The 17473-nt window shown below is 49.9% G+C and overlaps 1 protein-coding gene across 1 annotated transcript in view; it reads left to right on the top strand.

The window, feature by feature from the left end:
* The window catches only part of tmprss15 (transmembrane serine protease 15), a 31364-nt gene extending 16380 nt beyond the window's left edge, over positions 1-14984 (top strand). The window contains exons 20-25 of the mRNA XM_066646321.1: positions 185-242; positions 348-515; positions 699-880; positions 12298-12393; positions 12688-12827; positions 13763-14984. Of these exons, the coding sequence (XP_066502418.1) occupies positions 185-242; positions 348-515; positions 699-880; positions 12298-12393; positions 12688-12827; positions 13763-13954 (836 nt within the window). The 3' untranslated portion in view covers positions 13955-14984. The remainder of the gene's footprint in view (positions 1-184; positions 243-347; positions 516-698; positions 881-12297; positions 12394-12687; positions 12828-13762) is intronic.
* Positions 14985-17473: the final 2489 nt, after the last annotated feature.

Raw genomic sequence — 17473 nt, 5'->3', positions numbered from 1 at the left:
AATGTAATAAAACAGCTGTTATACTGACACCTAGTGGGCTGAAGTATGAAGTATATATATATTAATATAAATGAAAGAATAATAAATAATCACATATTACACAAGTAATAATGTTGGCTGCTTTTTTGTGGTAAATGTCATGTATTCCTCCTTTAAAGTGGTGTAACTCACACTCATGTTACAGCATGTGGAACCCGGAAAGTTAAGGTGGAGCCAAACTCCAGCTGGACGTATGGAGATCTGTGGAGGATAGAAGATGGAAAGAACAGAGAGAGTGATGATGGAGATAATAAAGAGGAGAAAGAGAATAAAGGAAGAGAAGGAGAAGGTGGAGAGAACAGAGAAAGTGAGAGAGAGAAAGAGAGGGAGAATTCAGGGAGAGTGGTAGGAGGAGTGGACGCTGAGAGAGGAGCTTGGCCGTGGACAGTTTCTCTGAAGTGGATTGGACGACACGTGTGTGGAGGAGCTTTAATCGACAGGGAGTGGGTGATCACCGCCGCGCACTGTATGTTCGGGTGAGGAACGAACAAAAACACGCACATTACACACCACTTAGCTCTGACCACACAGCCGGAGCGTTTTGGTCCACGGGCGTGAATGATAGGGTGTGTGTGTGTGTGTGTGAGAAATGGTCCACAAGCATGAGTGATAGGGTGTTTGTGTGGTGTCTTAAGGTGGTCTTTTATTTATCCTGATAGGAGGAACGTGCAGCTGTCCAACTGGGTGGTAGTGGTAGGAGTTCATGCTCAGTACGAACTGGACACTTCAGAACGACAGAATCATCGAGTCGAAAGGGTCCTGATGAACTCACACTACAACAGATGGACCAAAGACTCCGACATCGCCCTCATACACTTACACACCAAGGTCTACTTCACTGGTCAGTGCTTTGAGTCTGTCTTTATTCATTTCTTTTTTGGTGAGTTTAAGATTCGTTATGTCATTACTGTTGGGAGGAATCCGGAGCACCCGAAGGAAACACACACAGACACATGGAGAACACACCACACTCCTCACAGACAGTCACCTGGAGGAAACTCACGCAGACACAGGGAGAACACACCACACTCCTCACAGACAGTCACCTGGAGGAAACCCACGCAGACACAGGGAGAACACACCATACTCCTCACAGACAGTCACCTGGAGGAAACCCATGCAGACACAGGGAGAACACACCACACTCCTCACAGACAGTCACCCGGAGGAAACCCACACAGACACAGAGAGAACACACCACACTCCTCACAGACAGTCACCCGGAGGAAACCCACACAGACACAGGGAGAACACACCACACTCCTCACAGACAGTCACCTGGAGGAAACCCACACAGACACAGAGAGAACACACCACACTCCTCACAGACAGTCACCCGAAGGTAACACACACAGACACAGGAAGAACACACCACACTCCTCACAGACAGTCACCTGGAGGAAACCCATGCAGACACAGGGAGAACACACCACACTCCTCACAGACAGTCACCCGGAGGAAACCCACACAGACACAGAGAGAACACACCACACTCCTCACAGACAGTCACCCGAAGGAAACACACACAGACACAGGAAGAACACACCACACTCCTCACAGACAGTCACCTGGAGGAAACTCACGCAGACACAGGGAGAACACACCACACTCCTCACAGACAGTCACCTGGAGGAAACTCACGCAGACACAGGGAGAACACACCACACTCCTCACAGTCACCCGGAGGAAACGCACGCAGACACAGAGAGAACACACCACACTCATCACAGACAGTCACCCGGAGGAAACTCACACAGACACAGGGGGAACACACCACACTCCTCACAGACAGTCACCCGGAGGAAACCCACGCAGACACAGGTAGAACACACCACACTCATCACAGACAGTCACCCGAAGGAAACACACACAGACACAAGAAGAACACACCACACTCCTCACAGACAGTCACCCGGAGGAAACCCACACAGACACAGAGAGAACACACCACACTCCTCACAGACAGTCACCCGGAGGAAACCCACACAGACACAGAGAGAACACACCACACTCCTCACAGACAGTCACCCGGAGGAAACCCACACAGACACAGAGAGAACACACCACACTCCTCACAGACAGTCACCCGGAGGAAACCCACACAGACACAAAGAGAACACACCACACTCCTCACAGACAGTCACCCGAAGGAAACACACACAGACACAGGAAGAACACACCACACTCCTCACAGACAGTCACCTAGAGGAAACCAACACAGACACAGGAAGAACACATCACCCTCCTCACATACAGTCACCTGGAGGAAACCAACACAGACACAGGAAGAACACACCACACTCCTCACAGACAGTCACCCGAAGGAAACACACACAGACACAGGAAGAACACACCACACTCCTCACAGACAGTCACCTGGAGGAAACTCACACAGACACAGGAAGAACACACCACACTCCTCACAGACAGTCACCCGAAGGAAACACACACAGACACAGGGAGAACACACCACACTCCTCACAGTCACCCGGAAGAAACGCACGCAGACACAGAGAGAACACACCACACTCATCACAGACAGTCACGCGGAGGAAACTCATACAGACACAGGGGGAACACACCACAGTCCTCACAAACAGTCACCCGGAGGAAACCCACGCAGACACAGGGAGAACACACCACACTCCTCACAGACAGTCACCTGGAGGAAACCCATGCAGACACAGGGAGAACACACCACACAGACAGTCACCCGGAGGAAACCCACACAGACACAGGGAGAACACACCACACTCCTCACAGACAGTCACCCGAAGAAAACCCACACAGACACAGAGAGAACACACCACACTCCTCACAGACAGTCACCCGAAGGAAACACACACAGACACAGGAAGAACACACCACACTCCTCACAGACAGTCACCCGGAGGAAACACACACAGACACAAGAAGAACACACCACACTCCTCACAGACAGTCACCCGGAGGAAACCCACACAGACACAGAGAGAACACACCACACTCCTCACAGACAGTCACCCGAAGGAAACACACACAGACACAGGAAGAACACACCACACTCCTCACAGACAGTCACCCGGAGGAAACTCACGCAGACACAGGGAGAACACACCACACTCCTCACAGACAGTCACCCGAAGGAAACACACACAGACACAGGAAGAACACACCACACTCCTCACAGACAGTCACCCGGAGGAAACGCACGCAGACACAGAGAGAACACACCACACTCATCACAGACAGTCACCGGAGGCAACTCACACAGACACAGGGGGAACACACCACACTCCTCACAGACAGTCACCCGAAGAAAACCCACACAGACACAGAGAGAACACACCACACTCCTCACAGACAGTCACCCGGAGGAAACTCACGCAGACACAGGGAGAACACACCACACTCCTCACAGACAGTCACCCGGAGGAAACTCACGCAGACACAGAGAGAACACACCACACTCCTCACAGACAGTCACCCGAAGAAAACCCACACAGACACAGAGAGAACACACCACACTCCTCACAGACAGTCACCCGAAGAAAACCCACACAGACACAGAGAGAACACACCACACTCCTCACAGACAGTCACCCGAAGGAAACACACACAGACACAAGAAGAACACACCACACTCCTCACAGACAGTCACCCGGAGGAAACCCACACAGACACAGAGAGAACACACCACACTCCTCACAGACAGTCACCCGGAGGAAACCCACACAGACACAGAGAGAACACACCACACTCCTCACAGACAGTCACCCGGAGGAAACCCACACAGACACAGAGAGAACACACCACACTCCTCACAGACAGTCACCCGGAGGAAACCCACACAGACACAAAGAGAACACACCACACTCCTCACAGACAGTCACCCGAAGGAAACACACACAGACACAGGAAGAACACACCACACTCCTCACAGACAGTCACCTAGAGGAAACCAACACAGACACAGGAAGAACACACCACCCTCCTCACAGACAGTCACCCGAAGGAAACACACACAGACACAGGAAGAACACACCACACTCCTCACAGACAGTCACCTGGAGGAAACCAACACAGACACAGGAAGAACACACCACAGTCCTCACAGACAGTCACCCGAAGGAAACACACACAGACACAGGGGGAACACACCACACTCCTCACAGACAGTCACCTGGAGGAAACTCACACAGACACAGGAAGAACACACCACACTCCTCACAGACAGTCACCCGAAGGAAACACACACAGACACAGGGAGAACACACCACACTCCTCACAGTCACCCGGAAGAAACGCACGCAGACACAGAGAGAACACACCACACTCATCACAGACAGTCACGCGGAGTAAACTCATACAGACACAGGGGGAACACACCACAGTCCTCACAAACAGTCACCCGGAGGAAACCCACACAGACACAGGGGGAACACACCACACTCCTCACAGACAGTCACCCGGAGGAAACCCACGCAGACACAGGGAGAACACACCACACTCATCACAGACAGTCACCCGAAGGAAACACACACAGACACAAGAAGAACACACCACACTCCTCACAGACAGTCACCTGGAGGAAACCCATGCAGACACAGGGAGAACACACCACACAGACAGTCACCCGGAGGAAACCCACACAGACACAGGGAGAACACACCACACTCCTCACAGACAGTCACCCGAAGAAAACCCACACAGACACAGAGAGAACACACCACACTCCTCACAGACAGTCACCCGAAGGAAACACACACAGACACAGGAAGAACACACCACACTCCTCACAGACAGTCACCCGGAGGAAACTCACGCAGACACAGGGAGAACACACCACACTCCTCACAGACAGTCACCCGGAGGAAACCCACACAGACACAGGGAGAACACACCACACTCCTCACAGACAGTCACCCGAAGAAAACCCACACAGACACAGAGAGAACACACCACACTCCTCACAGACAGTCACCCGAAGGAAACACACACAGACACAGGAAGAACACACCACACTCCTCACAGACAGTCACCCGGAGGAAACACACACAGACACAAGAAGAACACACCACACACCACACAGACAGTCACCCGGAGGAAACCCACACAGACACAGGGAGAACACACCACACTCCTCACAGACAGTCACCCGAAGAAAACCCACACAGACACAGAGAGAACACACCACACTCCTCACAGGCAGTCACCCGAAGGAAACACACACAGACACAGGAAGAACACACCACACTCCTCACAGACAGTCACCCGGAGGAAACACACACAGACACAAGAAGAACACACCACACTCCTCACAGACAGTCACCCGGAGGAAACCCACACAGACACAGAGAGAACACACCACACTCCTCACAGACAGTCACCCGAAGGAAACACACACAGACACAGGAAGAACACACCACACTCCTCACAGACAGTCACCCGAAGGAAACACACACAGACACAGGAAGAACACACCACACTCCTCACAGACAGTCACCCGAAGGAAACACACACAGACACAGGAAGAACACACCACACTCCTCACAGACAGTCACCTGGAGGAAACGCACGCAGACACAGGGAGAACACACCACACTCCTCACAGTCACCCGGAGGAAACGCACGCAGACACAGAGAGAACACACCACACTCATCACAGACAGTCACCCGGAGGCAACTCACACAGACACAGGGGGAACACACCACACTCCTCACAGACAGTCACCCGAAGAAAACCCACACAGACACAGAGAGAACACACCACACTCCTCACAGACAGTCACCCGGAGGAAACTCACGCAGACACAGGGAGAACACACCACACTCCTCACAGACAGTCACCCGGAGGAAACTCACGCAGACACAGGGAGAACACACCACACTCCTCACAGACAGTCACCCGAAGAAAACCCACACAGACACAGGGAGAACACACCACACTCCTCACAGACAGTCACCCAGAGGAAACACACACAGACACAAGAAGAACACACCACACACCACACAGACAGTCACCCGGAGGAAACCCACACAGACACAGGGAGAACACACCACACTCCTCACAGACAGTCACCCGAAGAAAACCCACACAGACACAGAGAGAACACACCACACTCCTCACAGACAGTCACCCGAAGGAAACACACACAGACACAGGAAGAACACACCACACTCCTCACAGACAGTCACCCGGAGGAAACACACACAGACACAAGAAGAACACACCACACTCCTCACAGACAGTCACCCGGAGGAAACCCACACAGACACAGAGAGAACACACCACACTCCTCACAGACAGTCACCCGAAGGAAACACACACAGACACAGGAAGAACACACCACACTCCTCACAGACAGTCACCCGAAGGAAACACACACAGACACAGGAAGAACACACCACACTCCTCACAGACAGTCACCTGGAGGAAACTCACGCAGACACAGGGAGAACACACCACACTCCTCACAGTCACCCGGAGGAAACGCACGCAGACACAGAGAGAACACACCACACTCCTCACAGACAGTCACCCGGAGGCAACTCACACAGACACAGGGGGAACACACCACACTCCTCACAGACATTCACCCGAAGAAAACCCACACAGACACAGAGAGAACACACCACACTCCTCACAGACAGTCACCCGGAGGAAACTCACGCAGACACAGGGAGAACACACCACACTCCTCACAGACAGTCACCCGGAGGAAACTCACGCAGACACAGGGAGAACACACCACACTCCTCACAGACAGTCACCCGAAGAAAACCCACACAGACACAGAGAGAACACACCACACTCCTCACAGACAGTCACCCAGAGGAAACCCACACAGACACAGAGAGAACACACCACACTCCTCACAGACAGTCACCCGAAGGAAACGCACGCAGACACAGAGAGAACACACCACACTCATCACAGACAGTCACCCGGAGGAAACGCACGCAGACACAGAGAGAACACACCACACTCCTCACAGACAGTCACCCGAAGGAAACGCACGCAGACACAGAGAGAACACACCACACTCCTCACAGACAGTCACCCGGAGGAAACGCACGCAGACACAGAGAGAACACACCACACTCATCACAGACAGTCACCCGAAGGAAACACACACAGACACAAGAAGAACACACCACACTCCTCACAGACAGTCACCCGGAGGAAACCCACACAGACACAGGGAGAACACACCACACTCCTCACAGACAGTCACCCAGAGGAAACCCACACAGACACAGGGGGAACACACCACACTCCTCACAGACAGTCACCCGGAGGAAACCCACGCAGACACAGGGAGAACACACCACACTCCTCACAGACAGTCACCCAGAGGAAACCCACACAGACACAGGGGGAACACACCACACTCCTCACAGACAGTCACCCGGAGGAAACCCACACAGACACAGAGAGAACACACCACACTCCTCACAGACAGTCACCCGGAGGAAACCCACGCAGACACAGGAAGAACACACCACACTCCTCACAGACAGTCACCCGAAGGAAACACACACAGACACAGGGAGAACACACCACACTCCTCACAGTCACCCGGAAGAAACGCACGCAGACACAGAGAGAACACACCACACTCATCACAGACAGTCACGCGGAGGAAACTCATACAGACACAGGGAGAACACACCACACTCCTCACAGTCACCCGGAGGAAACGCACGCAGACACAGAGAGAACACACCACACTCATCACAGACAGTCACCGGAGGCAACTCACACAGACACAGGGGGAACACACCACACTCCTCACAGACAGTCACCCGAAGAAAACCCACACAGACACAGAGAGAACACACCACACTCCTCACAGACAGTCACCCGGAGGAAACTCACGCAGACACAGGGAGAACACACCACACTCCTCACAGACAGTCACCCGGAGGAAACTCACGCAGACACAGAGAGAACACACCACACTCCTCACAGACAGTCACCCGAAGAAAACCCACACAGACACAGAGAGAACACACCACACTCCTCACAGACAGTCACCCGAAGAAAACCCACACAGACACAGAGAGAACACACCACACTCCTCACAGACAGTCACCCGAAGGAAACACACACAGACACAAGAAGAACACACCACACTCCTCACAGACAGTCACCCGGAGGAAACCCACACAGACACAGAGAGAACACACCACACTCCTCACAGACAGTCACCCGGAGGAAACCCACACAGACACAGAGAGAACACACCACACTCCTCACAGACAGTCACCCGGAGGAAACCCACACAGACACAGAGAGAACACACCACACTCCTCACAGACAGTCACCCGGAGGAAACCCACACAGACACAAAGAGAACACACCACACTCCTCACAGACAGTCACCCGAAGGAAACACACACAGACACAGGAAGAACACACCACACTCCTCACAGACAGTCACCTAGAGGAAACCAACACAGACACAGGAAGAACACACCACCCTCCTCACAGACAGTCACCCGAAGGAAACACACACAGACACAGGAAGAACACACCACACTCCTCACAGACAGTCACCTGGAGGAAACCAACACAGACACAGGAAGAACACACCACAGTCCTCACAGACAGTCACCCGAAGGAAACACACACAGACACAGGGGGAACACACCACACTCCTCACAGACAGTCACCTGGAGGAAACTCACACAGACACAGGAAGAACACACCACACTCCTCACAGACAGTCACCCGAAGGAAACACACACAGACACAGGGAGAACACACCACACTCCTCACAGTCACCCGGAAGAAACGCACGCAGACACAGAGAGAACACACCACACTCATCACAGACAGTCACGCGGAGTAAACTCATACAGACACAGGGGGAACACACCACAGTCCTCACAAACAGTCACCCGGAGGAAACCCACACAGACACAGGGGGAACACACCACACTCCTCACAGACAGTCACCCGGAGGAAACCCACGCAGACACAGGGAGAACACACCACACTCATCACAGACAGTCACCCGAAGGAAACACACACAGACACAAGAAGAACACACCACACTCCTCACAGACAGTCACCTGGAGGAAACCCATGCAGACACAGGGAGAACACACCACACAGACAGTCACCCGGAGGAAACCCACACAGACACAGGGAGAACACACCACACTCCTCACAGACAGTCACCCGAAGAAAACCCACACAGACACAGAGAGAACACACCACACTCCTCACAGACAGTCACCCGAAGGAAACACACACAGACACAGGAAGAACACACCACACTCCTCACAGACAGTCACCCGGAGGAAACTCACGCAGACACAGGGAGAACACACCACACTCCTCACAGACAGTCACCCGGAGGAAACCCACACAGACACAGGGAGAACACACCACACTCCTCACAGACAGTCACCCGAAGAAAACCCACACAGACACAGAGAGAACACACCACACTCCTCACAGACAGTCACCCGAAGGAAACACACACAGACACAGGAAGAACACACCACACTCCTCACAGACAGTCACCCGGAGGAAACACACACAGACACAAGAAGAACACACCACACACCACACAGACAGTCACCCGGAGGAAACCCACACAGACACAGGGAGAACACACCACACTCCTCACAGACAGTCACCCGAAGAAAACCCACACAGACACAGAGAGAACACACCACACTCCTCACAGACAGTCACCCGAAGGAAACACACACAGACACAGGAAGAACACACCACACTCCTCACAGACAGTCACCCGGAGGAAACACACACAGACACAAGAAGAACACACCACACTCCTCACAGACAGTCACCCGGAGGAAACCCACACAGACACAGAGAGAACACACCACACTCCTCACAGACAGTCACCCGAAGGAAACACACACAGACACAGGAAGAACACACCACACTCCTCACAGACAGTCACCCGAAGGTAACACACACAGACACAGGAAGAACACACCACACTCCTCACAGACAGTCACCCGAAGGAAACACACACAGACACAGGAAGAACACACCACACTCCTCACAGACAGTCACCTGGAGGAAACGCACGCAGACACAGGGAGAACACACCACACTCCTCACAGTCACCCGGAGGAAACGCACGCAGACACAGAGAGAACACACCACACTCATCACAGACAGTCACCCGGAGGCAACTCACACAGACACAGGGGGAACACACCACACTCCTCACAGACAGTCACCCGAAGAAAACCCACACAGACACAGAGAGAACACACCACACTCCTCACAGACAGTCACCCGGAGGAAACTCACGCAGACACAGGGAGAACACACCACACTCCTCACAGACAGTCACCCGGAGGAAACTCACGCAGACACAGGGAGAACACACCACACTCCTCACAGACAGTCACCCGAAGAAAACCCACACAGACACAGAGAGAACACACCACACTCCTCACAGACAGTCACCCAGAGGAAACACACACAGACACAAGAAGAACACACCACACACCACACAGACAGTCACCCGGAGGAAACCCACACAGACACAGGGAGAACACACCACACTCCTCACAGACAGTCACCCGAAGAAAACCCACACAGACACAGAGAGAACACACCACACTCCTCACAGACAGTCACCCGAAGGAAACACACACAGACACAGGAAGAACACACCACACTCCTCACAGACAGTCACCCGGAGGAAACACACACAGACACAAGAAGAACACACCACACTCCTCACAGACAGTCACCCGGAGGAAACCCACACAGACACAGAGAGAACACACCACACTCCTCACAGACAGTCACCCGAAGGAAACACACACAGACACAGGAAGAACACACCACACTCCTCACAGACAGTCACCCGAAGGAAACACACACAGACACAGGAAGAACACACCACACTCCTCACAGACAGTCACCTGGAGGAAACTCACGCAGACACAGGGAGAACACACCACACTCCTCACAGTCACCCGGAGGAAACGCACGCAGACACAGAGAGAACACACCACACTCCTCACAGACAGTCACCCGGAGGCAACTCACACAGACACAGGGGGAACACACCACACTCCTCACAGACATTCACCCGAAGAAAACCCACACAGACACAGAGAGAACACACCACACTCCTCACAGACAGTCACCCGGAGGAAACTCACGCAGACACAGGGAGAACACACCACACTCCTCACAGACAGTCACCCGGAGGAAACTCACGCAGACACAGGGAGAACACACCACACTCCTCACAGACAGTCACCCGAAGAAAACCCACACAGACACAGAGAGAACACACCACACTCCTCACAGACAGTCACCCAGAGGAAACCCACACAGACACAGAGAGAACACACCACACTCCTCACAGACAGTCACCCGAAGGAAACGCACGCAGACACAGAGAGAACACACCACACTCATCACAGACAGTCACCCGGAGGAAACGCACGCAGACACAGAGAGAACACACCACACTCCTCACAGACAGTCACCCGAAGGAAACGCACGCAGACACAGAGAGAACACACCACACTCCTCACAGACAGTCACCCGGAGGAAACGCACGCAGACACAGAGAGAACACACCACACTCATCACAGACAGTCACCCGAAGGAAACACACACAGACACAAGAAGAACACACCACACTCCTCACAGACAGTCACCCGGAGGAAACCCACACAGACACAGGGAGAACACACCACACTCCTCACAGACAGTCACCCAGAGGAAACCCACACAGACACAGGGGGAACACACCACACTCCTCACAGACAGTCACCCGGAGGAAACCCACGCAGACACAGGGAGAACACACCACACTCCTCACAGACAGTCACCCAGAGGAAACCCACACAGACACAGGGGGAACACACCACACTCCTCACAGACAGTCACCCGGAGGAAACCCACACAGACACAGAGAGAACACACCACACTCCTCACAGACAGTCACCCGGAGGAAACCCACGCAGACACAGGGAGAACACACCACACTCCTCACAGACAGTCACCCAGAGGAAACCCACACAGACACAGGGGGAACACACCACACTCCTCACAGACAGTCACCCAGAGGAAACCCACACAGACACAGGGGGAACACACCACACTCCTCACAGACAGTCACCCGGAGGAAACCCACACAGACACAGGGAGAACACACCACACTCCTCACAGACAGTCACCCGGAGGATGCATGTTTAAACATAACACCTGAAGTGTTTTGTAAAGGAAGAAATCTGAATGTTATTTGATATATTTTACAGACTTTATCCAGCCGATCTGTTTACCTCACCCTGAGCAGAGGTTCGAACCCGGGAGGAGATGTGTGATCACTGGGTGGGGGAGAATATCTGAAGGAGGTATAGATAAATGTTATAATCAATTACTAAAATCATCTTTATTCACCTTAGTTTGGCACTTTTCTGAGCTAAAAGACACAATTACTATTCCACAGTAAAAGGTGGGAATTTCTAAGGATGTAGGGTGTGTTAAAAGGTGTATAATTATGAGGTAGGGGTTTCCAATAAAGTGGCCAGCGTGTGTATGTACACATTGTGTGTTTCCAGTGAAGTGGCCAGGGTGTGTAATTTGAGATCTGCATGTGTGTATATGATGGAGAAGCCTCTTTTTATCCTGTGTTTAATCCGTTGTAGGGGCAGTGGCCGATGTCCTGCAGCAGGCTGTGGTTCCTCTCCTCGACAACTCTGTGTGTGACCAGTGGCTGGTGGAGTACAACATCACCAAGAACATGCTGTGTGCGGGTTACGCTGACGGAGGAATAGACTCCTGTAAGGTGCAGATATTTATATATCTCTTTAATATCTCGATTGTAAGTGGTCTGCCTGGGGCTGGGGCGAGGCTGCCTGCTAAGGCACCCCCAGTCACTAGAGGGAGACAGAGACACCCTTAATTTGGGGCAATTGGTTCCACCTGGGCTCCTCCTACTTAAGGGAAGCCAACACACACCTCAGTGCGCAGTCTTGGGGGTTCTCTTTTCAGAGTGCTGTCCAAGCCTGGCTGGTAATTTGGTAAAGGCTCTTGAGTTTTCTCCTGGGTCTTTCTCTATCTTCTTTTCCACCACCAGAGCTTTCTCTCTGGTTTTTCTCTTGGGATTCAATATTTTCTTTTCTTTACTGTTTTTAGTATAAATAAATAATTAGAAATAAGTTGTGTTCTATTTTTAATTTCTTTTGTCTCATCTTGTCCCTCCCTTTTGTTTTGGGAAGCTCTCTTGCCTTTGTTTTCTTTTGCTCAGTTTTGAGCTGATCAGTTTTCCCCAGATATCTTAAGTTTTCCTCTCATGTTTCATTTAGTCTCAGTGTTCCTAACTTCCAGAGTTAGGGTTGTTTGTGTGTGTCTCTGCACTTGAGGCCTATTTCTCTAGTGCTCTGTTGATGGCTCGCCCTGTTTCAATCCACCCCTGGGTGAGCTACCACATTACAGAGATATTTAATGGTGATTTCACAGCCTTAAACACATTTAGCTGTTTTTTCCCCATTAGTCTTCAGCAGTTTGATAACAATTCAGCATTTTTAAAGGGTTAATTTTATGTAAAAAAATTTAAAAATGATGATTTGTGCCTGATTTTCTTCCGTGTTCGGATTTACTGCTCTAGATTGTTCTTTGTTCTGAAACAAAGAGGAGTTGGGGAAGTGGTTATACAAAACATGATTTGTTTATTTACCGTTTTTAAAATAAATGAGCTGTAACTGTGTGTGTCTGTGTTAGGGTGACTCTGGTGGTCCGCTGATGTGTGAAGAAGCAGGCCACTGGGTGCTGGTGGGTGTGACATCTTTTGGAGTGGGATGTGGTCAGCCGAAGAAACCCGGAGTTTATGTTCTGGTCAGTGAGTTCATGAACTGGATTCTGGAGAATCGCCGCCTTTACTCACATTGGAATGGATCACAATGGAATCTGTAGTGGATCGCCTTAGCAACCAGAGTCTCTCGCCATAGAAACTAAAGATCACCAGGAAAATCAGAACTGCCATAGATACAAACATGGCTCACGGGAGAAATCAAAGCCGATCAAACCTAGAAATGAGAGTACCACAGCCCTGATGAAGGGGAACATAGTTGCATATTTAATAGTTCATAATCAACAAAATGATCTTCGAAATCTGTAAACGCTACATCAGGGTGAGGGTGGGTCCAGAGCCTGTCTGGAATCAGAGGCTGCAGGACAGGAACACACCCTGGACAGACAGTCACCAAGTCACTCACACCTGTGGATGATTTAACACTCACCCAGTCACTACGGTGGCTGGGAAAGCCCAAGCAAACTGCAAAAGCACAAAACACATCCATCAAAACGACGACACCTGGGCTTCATCTTAAATGTGATGCAGGTTCAAAAACACTGCAAATCCAGTCACAACACAACAAAGGTTTTCTGGACGACCCTCAGAGCTGCTGCACTCCTGAAAATACAGAACAAAAGCCCGTCAGAATCACACTCAGTTCGAGTGCACGCACGTCACCAAGCAGCACCGGTGCAACAGATTACACTCGTGATTCCTGTAGCATCACATCAAACACCAGAACAGCACCTAAGCATTAGTGCATCACATTTTTTAAATGAAGCCCAGGTGTTTTGATGGATGTGTTGTGCTTTTGCAGCTAGTTGTTTTTTTACAGTGCGTTTGCTCTTTCCTGGACACCGTAAGTCACTCATATATCTGGACAGTTTCACACAGTCACTCATATCTCTGCACACTCCCCCTTTAAAAAGCTTTAGGTGAAATGTTCTTCTGAAAATAAACAGAAGCACAGACATTGGTAAAGTCATTGTTGAAACTGTAAATCACTGGATATTTTTGTTCACACTGCATCCAATCAATGGGCAGGACGTTCTATCAGAGCTGCATTAAATCTTCTGGCTCTTCTGTTGGTTTTGACCAGATGGGGCAGCCTTTATACCCCTCACACATCAGTGAGCCATGAGCATCCACAACCCTGGTAATGCTGTGTATGATCAGGGTATGTCCATAAACAGGTGTGTATGAAATAAAAAAAAAAAAAGAAACTTTTAATGCAACAAAGTACTCCTCCACAGAACTTTCTTAACCCGGATTTCAGATCACAACGGAGGGACTGAGGTCTGTTTTATAAGAAATCACTGACTTAAACAGAGATAATAGAAAGAACACACAGCTCTCTGTGTTCTTATTTTCCATGAAAAAACGAAGTTGTGTTATAGATTTCATTACCGTCAAGAAACAATGATCTAATTGTGGTGGAGAAAAAAGTATTAAGAATTGAAATCTAACAGAGCATTTACAATCAAAGTAGTTTATTAACCTTAAGGTGGTCAACACACAATAGCACAGAGCACTATGAATGTGGACAAAGATGTTTTCACAGAGTTTATGAAGGTAGTTTATACTTCATAGCCATAAGATAATCACTCTAAGCTTCTGCAAGATTAGTTTCCTTAGAGACGCCCCAGTCTGATAAACAAGGACTAAGGTTAGGGCTAAATGTTTTGATCTGATAAAGCACTGACCTGGAATGCTCTTAGTTTCTGAGTTCTGATGACGGTTAGAAATGAAAATACAGAAGAAACAAGCAGACAGGGTCTTTCAACAGAGACATATAAACATTTCCATTACACTAAAGACTCACAAAAATACTACGTTCAAGCTCCGTTCCTGCACTGAGTGAAACACGACTGCTGAGAGTTTAAGTAGTTCTCACTGTCTTTGTCAGATGTTAAACACAAATAGTCTATAAAAGGTGGTCAAACCCAAGAGTACAGGTGTGTTTATACACCTGCACAATCTACGGACCGACATGCACACCTCCATCTCCACTCTGCGTCGTGCGGATCTCTGGAGCTGTCCACAGGGCAGCGGTGGTGTAATGGTTAGAGAAGATGGCTTAGGACTCAAAGGTCATTGGTTTGATTCCCACGACCGGCTGGAAATCTGGGGGCGGTGGAGGTGAAGGAACAGCACCGTCTTCCTCCTTGGTGCTGGCTGCCTGCCTGCTGCTCCTGGTGTGTGTTCACAGCCCCTAGTGCAATAGTGTGTGTGTGTGTGTTCACTACCAAAGATGGGTTTAATGCAGAAGACACATTTTGTTGTACATTGTACAATGACAAATTAACAGCAGTTATTACACCAGTTCATCAGAGTATCTGTCATACACTCTGTCACTCACAAACTCACCTGTGGACAATTTCACACACCCAGTATCTCTCACTATGGACACTAATAAAGTCACTGATGAAGTGCAGGTATGCAGGTGCAGACGTATAAGCCATCCTTTAATGTTTGGGTTAAGGGCAGACCCTGAGTTCTTCACAAAATTAAATACGCTTTAAATGTAACTGCGTCAAAATAGGGCCAAATGTTTTGAGAAATAAAAAGCAGAAACCATAAACAAAAAAAATTTAAGGAGAGGGCTGTTATTAATATTAATTTTAAAAGCAGGCTTGTAAACAGAATATTCCTATTTAGTCTTCCATTTTGTATTTTAGACGTAAATAATCCACTTGTGAAGTGTGAAGCTACGCGTGATGTTTCGCAGTTTCTGGGTCAAATCCAGCCTTCAGTCCGGTGTCATACACTTCATAAGACGTGAACAAGCGCCGTAAGATTTGAACAGAAAGTCGCTAGATTTGGGGCTAGTTTTGTTGTTTTTGTTTTTAAGAGGGTCTTTAAAAGTCACTAAATCTATCAGTAAAATCACTGTTGGCCAAACTGAGAGGCCGTTGGACCCAGAAATGACGTTTCACAGAGTCGTGAAACTTAACGTTACGACTTAACAAGCGAGTATGTTTTCTGCACTTTTTCTCAGTTGCGTGTTTCTCTTTCTCAATTCTGTATCAGTTCAAACGATTCACGCATTTTTCGGTTTGTCCCTGTTTTGATGTCAGGATCTAGTCAAGCTTTGGCTGCGGGGAACTGTAACTATTCTGGTTACAAACTTGTTTTTAAAATTCTTAATATTAATAACAGTCCTCTCCTGGATTGTTTGATTTTTTGGTTCTCAAAACTTTGGCCATATTTTGATGCCAAAGATATGTCTCTTTAAACCCAATGTCTGAAGGCGCACTCTATGGTACTGTGGTGGTACTGGAGTGAAGGCGCTGGTGGTCCTCAGCTTTGAAACACTTCCATCACACTAAGCTCTAATAGGGCATCTCCTCTATGGGAATACACTGGTGTTCTTGGAGATACCTCAGTCTCATAAAATGACTCCCGCACTCTGAACAGGAATATAGTTTATCTTTAGTGTGAATGCGCTGGTGTTCCTGGAGATGATTCTGTCTGGTAAAACTCTTCCCACACTCCGAGCACTGATGCATTTTCATTCCAGTGTGAATGCGCTGGTGTCTTTGGAAATTCCTCTCTCTAGTAAAACTCTTCCCACACTCCGAGCACTGATACGGTTTCTCTCCTGTGTGAATGCGCTGGTGTTCTTGGAGATCCCTCAG

The sequence above is a fragment of the Hoplias malabaricus genome, chromosome 15 (assembly GCF_029633855.1).
Source record: "Hoplias malabaricus isolate fHopMal1 chromosome 15, fHopMal1.hap1, whole genome shotgun sequence".
Lineage (NCBI taxonomy): Eukaryota > Metazoa > Chordata > Actinopteri > Characiformes > Erythrinidae > Hoplias > Hoplias malabaricus.
The sequence above is the reverse complement of the archived record's forward strand: the minus strand, read 5'-3'. Positions and strand labels throughout refer to the sequence as shown.